This window comes from Choloepus didactylus, chromosome 2 (assembly GCF_015220235.1).
Source record: "Choloepus didactylus isolate mChoDid1 chromosome 2, mChoDid1.pri, whole genome shotgun sequence".
Taxonomy (NCBI): domain Eukaryota; kingdom Metazoa; phylum Chordata; class Mammalia; order Pilosa; family Megalonychidae; genus Choloepus; species Choloepus didactylus.
This window is the reverse complement of record NC_051308.1, coordinates 219112626-219122312: the sequence shown is the minus strand read 5'-3', so window position 1 is coordinate 219122312 and position 9687 is coordinate 219112626. Positions and strand designations below refer to the sequence as shown.

General features: G+C 58.7%; 1 protein-coding gene across 1 annotated transcript; it reads right to left on the bottom strand.

Annotated features, from left to right (window-relative positions):
* Positions 1-291: 291 nt before the first annotated feature.
* MATN1 (matrilin 1) lies at positions 292-9687 on the bottom strand. The gene is made up of 8 exons (XM_037817900.1): positions 9594-9687; positions 7533-7879; positions 4415-4637; positions 3256-3381; positions 2406-2822; positions 1654-1806; positions 965-1045; positions 292-341 (listed from the first exon to the last, which is right to left on the bottom strand). The coding sequence occupies exons 1-8, from the start codon at positions 9685-9687 to the stop codon at positions 292-294; spliced, it is 1491 nt and encodes a 496-aa protein (XP_037673828.1).

The window sequence follows — 9687 nt, the reverse complement described above, 5'->3', positions numbered from 1 at the left end:
TCCCTCTCACACTCACCCCCGCATTCTCAATGGCACACACGTGTTCCACTCCCAGACACACACCTGCCCTCGGGCACACACTCATGTGCTCCCAAAGGCCATCACACATTCCCAACACACACGCTCACTCACCCCTTCCCCTCCCCGGATGGCGGAGGACCCTGCCCCTCCCTACACCCCTCACTAAAACAGCAAAGCTAGGCTACACTCGGGGCTGTGGGGACACTGCAGGACTCTCTAAGCCACACCAGGGCCAGAGGGTGGAGAGGCCGACGCAGCTGGCAGGCGGCTTTAGACGATTCTGTTCTCCAGCACCGCCAGCCGCTTGCTCACAGCTTCCAGTGGACTCGGAGTTAAGAAGAGGTGTGGATCAGCCAGAGCAGGGCAAGGATGGAGGCGGTACCTGCACCCAGGAGCCCCACTTCCCGGATCTTCCATGCTGCCCCTTTTCTAGAGCTTTCTCTCACCCCACCCACCCATCCGCTGTCCACAGAATGGTGCTTTCCAAAGGAACAGCCAGTCCCCGTGAGCCCTGAGTGCCCAGCCGTGCTTGGTTGCAGGTTTAGCCCTGCTGGGCGCCCACCTAGTCTTTCAGAGCCGGGGGAGCTGTTCTACAGCCCGACCTTGGAGTGGGGGCTGGTGCTAGTCATGTCACCGTGAGCCTGAGAAATGCAGAGTCCACAGGACACCGTGTTTTCCTGATCGTGCCCAGGACTCTCTGTGAGTGTCCAGTCCCTAGATCCTGGCTTCTGCCTCTGTTTCTTTTTTTTAACCCTGCAGGAGCCTCTGCTTTTGACAGGGTCAGTACCAAAGCTCATATCAGCCTGCCCAGCCAGACCCCAGCCCTTCTTCAGCGGCAGGCAGGCCAGGAGGAGCCCAGCCCACCCCAGCATGCGAGAGGGTCCCGCAGTGCCCTGCCCTCCTACCCAGCCCCCTCCCCCCCAGCAGCTCTGGGCAAGGATATGCTTCCTGGTCAGAGCCTGCAGCAGCCCCTCCACTTCCGTCTGGAATTTCACAATGGACTCGCAGGCACACGGGTCTTCCTCTAGGGCAGGATGAGAAGGGAGGAAAGAGAAAGGAGATGGTGAGTATTTACCTGGGAGGCGGAGGGAACGACAGGGAATGCCCAGAGCCCTGGGGCAGACACTGGGAGAGCTGAGGAAGCAGAGAGCCATAGAGCATTCTTGAGACAGAGCCCTTTTACAGATGCAGAAACCAATTAGTGAAATAGTGTCAGAGCAAAGATGCAAAGCCCAGCATGCCTAGCTCTGGAGTCCTTGCTCTTTACCACTGGGAACCAGCTAGCAGGTCACCAGGAAAGAGCTGGGGTTCCAGCAGGATTCGAATCCCGGCTCCCTTAGTTATTAACCAGTGCCCCACCCCTCTGGCCTTGGCTTTCCAGTTTGTCAAAAGGGGCTAATAATGGCCCTACCGAATAGGATTGAACAATTTCCTATTTGGAGAGTACTGGGACCAGTGCCAACCACCAAGCAAGGACTCAATATAAGTTTGCCGGGAGTATCAGCCGTACTGGTCAGGCCCCCTCCTGGTCCCGCCAACCCTCGGCGCCATCCTACCCCTGCGCTTTCCAGCCCGTACCCAGTCCCAGGATGCCCCCACCCCTCCCTCCAAGCCGGACCTGGCCACACTCACCCACGCAGATCTTCTTCTGCAATATCTTGCCGATCTGATTGATGGTCTTGAAGTCGGCCGAGTAGAAGTAGTGCTCTGCCACAGGCTCCGAGGCAATTTCCCTCAGCTCGTCCTCCACAGCGTTGCCCACACCCACGGCAAACATCTTAAAGCCTGCCAGGAGGGACAAGACGAGCCAGGCTGGCCATGGGCGCAGGCAGCCTGGGGGACAGCCCCTGGGGACTACCTCCTGTCTGCCCAGGCAGCCAACGCCACACACACCTCCTCGTGGCAGATGCTGGAATTGCAAGCACCATGCCTGGGACACGGACACCAAGTAAATCAAGGTTTATGGAGGTTCTACCACATGTCAGACACTGTCCTGGAAGCTGTGCAATGTCCTCTAACCCTCGCAACCATCCATCTGGTGGTTATTACTATCCTTATTTATTAGGGGATAAAACTGAGGCTCAGACTTGTCTCAAAGCAGGATTGCCTTCCAGTGGTCTGTGTGTACTTGGGAATAAACCTTCAACCTGAATAGTTCCAAGCCTCACCCACAAAAGGATCATCTAATCAAATCTCTTACTTCTGGGGGGTCCTCACTTTTGCCATCCATAGAGAAGAGAGTTGGACTAGCCAACACCTCCCTGTTCAAATTCACCTGGGTTTAGGGCATGAATCAAAACAGACACCAAGATGGACGCAGGTATGGCTGCACAGTGTACACCACTGGCCATCAGAGGTGCGTGGGGCCAGCTGGCAGCACCTACCCAGGTCCTTGGCCTTCTTGGCCGCGTCATTAATGTAGTCCTGGCTCCGGCCATCCGTGAAGACAATGCCCACCTTCTGGGCGCCAGGCCTGGCCCCGCTGGATACGGTGAAGGAGTTGTCGATGAGGTACTTGAGGGCAGCCCCGGTCATGGTGCCCTTCTCCATGTAGGACATGTCCTGCACCGCCGCTTTGATGTCCTTCTTGGTGTGGAAGCGGCCCAGAGGGAACTCCTGGCGCACAGAGCTCGAGTACTGCACCAGCCCCACCTGGGCCAGCTTGTCCGACACGTCCAGTGTGTCCACGATCTGGTTGATGAACTTCTTTACCAGCTCAAAGTTCTCCGGCCGCACGCTCTTGGACCCATCGATGAGGAAGACAAGGTCAGTGGCCAAGCTGCCACCACCACTGCTGCAGACTGGGGAGAGCAGGAAGGCGGGGGGATGACGCTGACCACTCACTGGGCACCCACCCCCCAGCAGGCCCTTGGCTGGGCAATTTACAGGGATCGCCCCATTTTGTCCTCAAAACTCCCTCTGCAAAGCCAAGGTTATTGGCCCCATTTTACAATGTGGGAAACTGAAGCTCCAAAAGCTTTTTCTTCCACAGCTCAGAATTGGTGGAGTCAAGATTTGAATTCAAGACTATGTGACTCCTTCCACCATCCTCCACCCACCACCCACTGTGACAAAAAGATAGAAGTCAGGAGAGAAAAACTTTCTACAGACACCCAACTCCAGAAGGCACCTATCACCTTGAAGATTGATCCAGAGGCAAAGGGCAGGGAGGCTAAGGTGGGCCCCAACCCCAAGCCCCCCTCCCCGGGGCTTGCCTGTATCCAGCCCACTGACCATTGCAGGTCTTGCCATCACTGTTCAGGGTAAAGCCCTCGCGGCAGGCACAGGTGTAGGAGCCGGGGGAGCTGATGCACACCTGCTCACAGTCATGGTCCCCTGTGGCACACAGATCTGATACCACTGTGGAGGACAGGGAGACTCAGAATCTCAGAGTCACAGGACATTGGACGTCCCAGCCAGTACACCCCTCACTGACCATGGAGACCAGGCCCCCCTGCACATTCAGGGAAACTGAGGCTCTCAACTGGGTGGGGCCCAGGCCCCAGTCTCCCAGCTCAGGGCCAGAATCACTGCCCCAGGGTCCGAACACACTAAGAACAGAGAATGATAACGCTGAAGATAAAAATAAAACTTCCCTCTCAAAAGATAAAGGCCACAAGGACAGCACTTTCTATCAGTTTTTGTTCACTCTTGAATCCCAAGTGTCTAGAACAGTGTGCATGCAGCCACGAACCCAGCACCTAGCAGATGCTCAATAAATATTTGCGAAATACTATGGATCCAGTGTTACACCATGCATTGTCTCACTGCAGTCTCACAATAAGGTGCACACCCTTCTTACACCGTTACACATATGGGGGAAAGTCCTTGCCCTGGTCCGGCCCCTACTGACTAGTCACATCCTAAAGACTGCCTCCAGGCCCACCTCCCACCTGTGAAGGACGCTGACCCTTCCCCAGCCCATTGCCCAGGCCGGCCAGACCCTCCTGCACCACAGAAGACTTTGGCACCCAAAATCCCACACCCCCCACACCCCCCATATAAACACATACAGGTTTTCCAGGCGCTCCCGTTGCTGAGTTCCCGCCCCTCCGTGATCCCTGCCACGTGAAAGACCTCCTGGCAGCGCCTCTTCCCAGCTCCCATAACCCGTGTCTCAGGACCAGCTCTAGCGCGGGCTCCACCGCAGTCTGAGCCAGGCTCCACCCCCAGCCTTGCCCCCAACCCTCTCGGGCCTTGGCCCCGCCCCTGATGCTGGCTCTATTTCAGTCCCCGCCCAGTACAGGCCACAACTTGGTCCCGGCCCCGCCCACTCCCCCCGCCCAGCCTTGGCCCCGCCCACTCCCCCCGCCCCGTCCTGGCTCCGCCCCCGACGCTGACTATCTGGGCCCCGGCCCTGTCCCGGACCCGCCGCGCCCGCTTCCCCGCGCACCGCAGAAGGCCTCCTGGAACTTCTTGGACAGCTTCTGGATGACGCTGTAGCTCTCCACGTAGTCGACGTGCTCCTCTTGCGGCTCGCTGGCGATCTGCCTCAGCGTGGCTTTGTCCACGCGGCCCACGCCGATGGCAAACAGCTCGACGCCGCTGGCCCGGGCCCGCGCAGACACGTCCCGCACGCTGTCCTGCGGCCTCCCGTCCGTCACCACGATGGCCACCTGCGGCCCGGGGTGGACGCGTGTGAGGACCAGGCCCTCCCTCCCCGCCCTGGGCCAGGCCCCTTGGCCCGGCCCCTTGGCCCTCCAGTAAGCCCTGCCGGACTGTTAGCAGAAGAGGAAACCGAGGCCCAGAGAGGCAGAGTGACTTGCCCAGGGTCACACAGCTAGTTGGTTGCAAGAGGATCTGATTTCCTCACCAGGATTTTGCTCCAGGGAAGAGAACCTGGCTAGCCAAAGAGGAGAGTTACCTTTCCACTCACTAAAGGAGACAAGTCTGAGGTGTTCCTCCATCTGACTGGGGCCTCTGGGAATAGGAATGTCTCCTCCCTCAGGCAGGCAGCTGCCTGGAGCAGAGCTGTGATAGCCTAAGGGGAGGGACATGTCAGCCACACAGAATGGGGTCCTCTGAGGGCAGATCTGTGTTTCCACTCTCACACTGGAGTGGCCCCTGAGGGCAGGACCATGTCTCCCTCAGACTGGGGTCTCCTGAAGGCAGGAGTGTCTCCACCATCAAACCGGTGATTGCTGAGGACCCCGGGCTGCTGAGGATCCAGGGCTGCTGGGCCATGTGTCCAGGTGAAAGCAGCCCAGACGTGCTGCCTCCAGCAGCTCGTGGCTCCCAGCCCTGAGCGGGGCAGTTCACTCCCTGCTGCGGTGCAGCAAGGTGGCTCCCTGGTGGGTAGAGAATTTCTCTGGCTTCAAGGCTGGTTTGCTCCCTATTTGGGCTAAACATAGGTGCCCAGCACCATGCAGTTCTGACTTTTGGCCACAGGAGGGCAGCCGAGGCTAACGAATGTTGGCTGCAGCCTCCAGTCAGGCCATCCCACTGTCTCCGTGCCCTGGTAAGACTCAGTCCGGGTGTAGAGTGTGTGGCACAGCATCGCCCCCACACAGATGCTCAAAGAGTGGAAGGAAGCCATTGCCCTCTTCTCGCTCCACTCCCCATGGCAATACATGCTCCTTCCATAAAGGAAAAGAGTCTGTCTGCCCCCATCCCACCAGTCTCCTCTACTCCTTTCTCCAGGGAGAGGGAGAGAGAAGGGACCCTGGGCCCTGGGCCCCAAGCCTCGCCCTCACCAGCCCCTGCCTGGGCCGGCTCTGAAGCTGGCGCCCTCACAGCTCTCACCCTTTCTGGGACTCGGCTTTGAGCCCACTCTCGCACGTCTTTATTCTGACCTGGATCTGCTTCTGACTCCTGGGTCCCCACCCTGGCCCAGGTGCCTGACCCTCATCTTGGGGTACAGTGGTAGGACAGACTGGGATTAGCAGCACAGCCCCATGAGCTCCCCACCACCTTCCTGAGCCTCAGTTTCCTCATCTGTCAAAGGGGTGGCGGTAAGGGCCGAGTGGGAGGATTCACAGCAAGGGGCCAGGACGGGGCAGCCACTACCATTAGTCCCCAAACTCTGGACCCGGGAGAGGATCCTGCAAAACCTCCTCCCCTCCAGAGGCCTGGGCTCCTGACTGGAAACCTAGCTGTGACTCTCCTCTGCCACATGCTGCTGTGTTCCCCTGAAGCTGTGTCCCCCTCCTCCTCCTACCTGGCTTTGAGACTTTCAGTCCGTCTTGCTCAATCCTCCCATAGGTGAATTCCAGGCTGAACCCATGATGGCTGATGCCAGGTGCCCCCAGACCCTGCCGGAAGAGCCCTCTCTCCCCATGTGCCCACCCCAGGGCAGTGGTCTGATCTGGGGTGACCCACCTAACACTGGAGATGTGACAGCTACAAGTGTCTCTCCATTAGGATCGCCCTGGGGCCACCACATGCTGCCAGCCACCTGGACCATCATCCTCATCTATTAAAATAACACCAGTAGGCTGCCTGAGAGGTCATTTCTATGAGGGGTGGTCATAGCTGAGATTATATATCTGTGTGTTATCAGATGGGCAAGTTGCTTAAACTCTCCCTGCCTCAGTTTCCTCATCTGTAAAATGGCAACACCATCTCCGAGCAGGACTGTATTCATTCACATGCACCAAGTACTGGGCTAGACAGTGGGGGTTCAGAGGGGAGTAAAAAAGAATAGCTCCCCTGGTCTGGGACCCTGTGCCTGCACATGGCAATTCCGAGAGCCAGCAGGAACTGGGGTGGAAAGTACAGGGGCCCACGGGGCTCCCCCCAGGGAAGGGGGCATCTGGCCTGGCCTTGCAGGTCCTGGGCTGAGTCATGAAAAAGAGCAGTGTGTGCACAAGGTCTGCAAAATGCTCGGACGCGACCTGGAGCACTTGCTCTGTGCAGCTTGGGGAACATGGCTTCACTTTTCCAAGCCCCTATTCTCGTAAGATTTTTAAATAAAAGATTAGCCAAGGCTTGCATGAGGCTTATGAGGTGCCAGGCACTGTTCTGAGCACTCTGTGTGCATTAACTCATTTCATGCTAATAACAGCCCCTTGAGAAAGTGTTATTATTACTCCCATTTTGCTGATGAGGAAACTGAGGCACGGTGAGGTGAAATAACTTCCTGGGGTGGCACAGCTAGTACTGGAGGAGCGAGGGTTTGAACCCAGACTGTCTGGTGCAGTGTCCATGCCCTTCACCATCCCCTGAAGATTTGGCCATCTTGCTCTGCTTTCAAAGAGCTCAGACTGGCTGGGAAGCCCAGGCTGACTAAGCTGAAATAATCGAGTTCCGGCCTGACTGTGAGCTTCCAGGGCCTGGGGAGGGCGGGTAAACAGGGGTTTGAATCCCAGCTCTACCACTTATGGCTGGTGCCCTCTGCCAAATGACCTCCCCCTCTTTGACCCTCAGTTTCCCTGACTCTGAAACAGACACCTCAGGCAGGTGTCGTGAGAATTAAATTAGCATCCTCAGGCACAGCTCTTTGCACACAGTGGGCGCCTGCACCCAGCAGAACCCCCCCCAAATAGCAGGAACCCCCAGGATGGGGTGTCTACCTTGCTGATGTGGGGGGACCTGGCACGGCCACCCTCGGCGTCGCTGAAGGCCTTGGTGATGGCAAACTGGATGGCCAGGCCGGTCATGGTGCCCGTGGCGAGGGGCTGGATGCGGCGCACGGCCTGCAGCAGCGCAGCCTTGGAGCTGTGGGCCCGCAGCGGAAACTCCTGCTTCACGGCGCTGGCGTAGTTGACCACGCCCACCCGGGTGGCATTGGGCCCTACGTCCAGCGACTCGATGACCTGGGACAGGAACACCTTCACCTTCTCAAACTCCACGGGCCGCACGCTGCGCGAGCTGTCCACCACAAACACCACGTCCGAGGGCCGCGTCCGGCAGAGGGTCCCTGGACAGGGGTGGGAGGGAGAAGGCAGAGAGCAAAGGTCATTTGGCTGGGCCTGAAGACACTCGGAGGCGAGGGAGCTGGACTCAGGCCTCAGGCAGTGCAGCGCGGACTTCAGGCAGGCCCACAGGGTCCCCTTCTCGGCTGTGAACACTTAGGCAAGCAATTTTCTGAGGGCTCACAGCTCAGCCTGGTGGGAGAGTCAGGGGCTCAAACCCTGGCTTTGGGCAAGTCTCTTGAGCTGTCTTGGGTTCCTCACCTGTACAATGAGGTGGACAACCTCTTCCTTCATGTTCCCTGTGACAGACAAAAATGCACGTGGAGTGCCGGCAGGGGGCCTGGTGCGCTGGGGGTGGCAGGAGGGCAGGGAAGGAGAGGAAGGTCTCGGAAGCACCCTTTTCAGGTTTCAGCCCAGGCTTGCTGGCTGTTGCCATGGATAGCTCTTTCCTAATTTCTCCTAACTGAGCAGGACGGCCATGAGGGTGGGCCTTCCAGGGGTGGGCCCAGCCTCAGGGGCAGAGCAGCACCCGCCAAATGGCCTCTATCTGAGCATCAAAGCTACCCAGTGTGGAACCAGTTTTCCTCAGACCAGTCAAGCCCACTGGCTGGTTTCTGAGGGCAGGGGAAAGGAGCAGGCGTTCCTGACGGCCACCTTGGCAGCCTCATCGGCAGCCCCCAGACCTACCCAGAGAGGCGGTATCTCTCCTGACATCCCTGGATGTGGCACCCATGCTGGGAAGTGCACAGAGTTGGGGCAAGGTGGGCCTGGGTTCAAATCCGGCCTCAGTCCCTCTGTGGCCTTGGACAGCCTCAGTTTCTCATCTGCACAGTGAGAAGAGTGATGCTTCCTGCCTGGTGCTGACCCTGGCTGGGCCTGAGACCGGGCAGGGCTCCTAGAAAGGCCCTTCCCTTCCAGGCCCACACTGAGTCTGAAACAGGCCACTGAGAGCTGTTTCCAGCTGAGGGTGCAGGGAGAATCAGGAAAGGGGTGGTGCACTTGGTTGTCCCAAACCCCCAAGCCACGGGGGCCCTAGGATGGGACCACAGGCGTCTGAGTTTCTTGAGGAAGCTTAGAAATCACCGCACAGCCAGCTCCCTGGTGCCCACTCGCAGAGCCCACAAATGAGGCCTAAACTAGAGCCCAGAGAGGGGGAGGGGATTGGCCAAGAGGCTCTGGGGCTGTCTCACTCCATGATCTTAGACAGGGTCTTCCTTCTCCAGCCACAGTTTTCCCATCCGTACAGGCAGCATCAGGCACTCTCAGAATCAGTGCCCAAGGCTGAAACTCTGGGGGTGAGCTAAGGCGCCCAATCCAGGATTTGCTGGTGAAGGAGGAGGGGGCGGTTGGGTCTCAGCCCCCACATCTGGACTTACTGTGCAGCTCCCGGCACCAGCCCACTCTGGGTAGCTTCCACCTCTGGTGACCCTAGGGGAACAGGGTCCCTGGAGCATGCATGGCCCCTGAGGGCAGCCTGGGGAGCTGAGAAGCCCCGGGGAGAGCTCTGGGGGCTCCAGAGAGTCCCACTCATGTCCCCTGGCCCTTATCAATGTCACCAGCTCTGTCTGCCCTATGTCAGTCTGCTGGTCAGCCCTGCCTCCCTGCCCCTCTCCCCATCCTGGATCCCATTTAGTCTCTGCCATCTGGGTGCCCAGTCTCCCAGGCTATGGATCGGGGACCGCTCGCACAGGGTCCCCCATCTCATGCAGGCCCCCTCACCTCTGGACTGGGGGGCCAGGCCCAGGGTGGCGGGGGCCTGGAGGAGCAGCAGCAGGCCGCAGAGCACAAGGCCGGCACTGGCGAGGACCCTCAT

What these genes read in the sequence shown, in the direction of transcription:
- MATN1 (XM_037817900.1), bottom strand. Translation starts at nt 9,687, where the DNA reads ATGAGGGTCCTCGCCAGTGCCGGCCTTGTGCTCTGCGGCCTGCTGCTG. An exon ending in GGTCCCCCCACATCAGCAAG is followed by an intron (nt 4,638 to 7,532) that starts GTAGACACCCCA and finishes CCCGGGCCGCAG; the next exon opens with GTGGCCATCGTGGTGACGGA. An exon ending in TGATGGCAAGACCTGCAATG is followed by an intron (nt 2,823 to 3,255) that starts GTCAGTGGGCTG and finishes TGCTCTCCCCAG; the next exon opens with TCTGCAGCAGTGGTGGTGGC.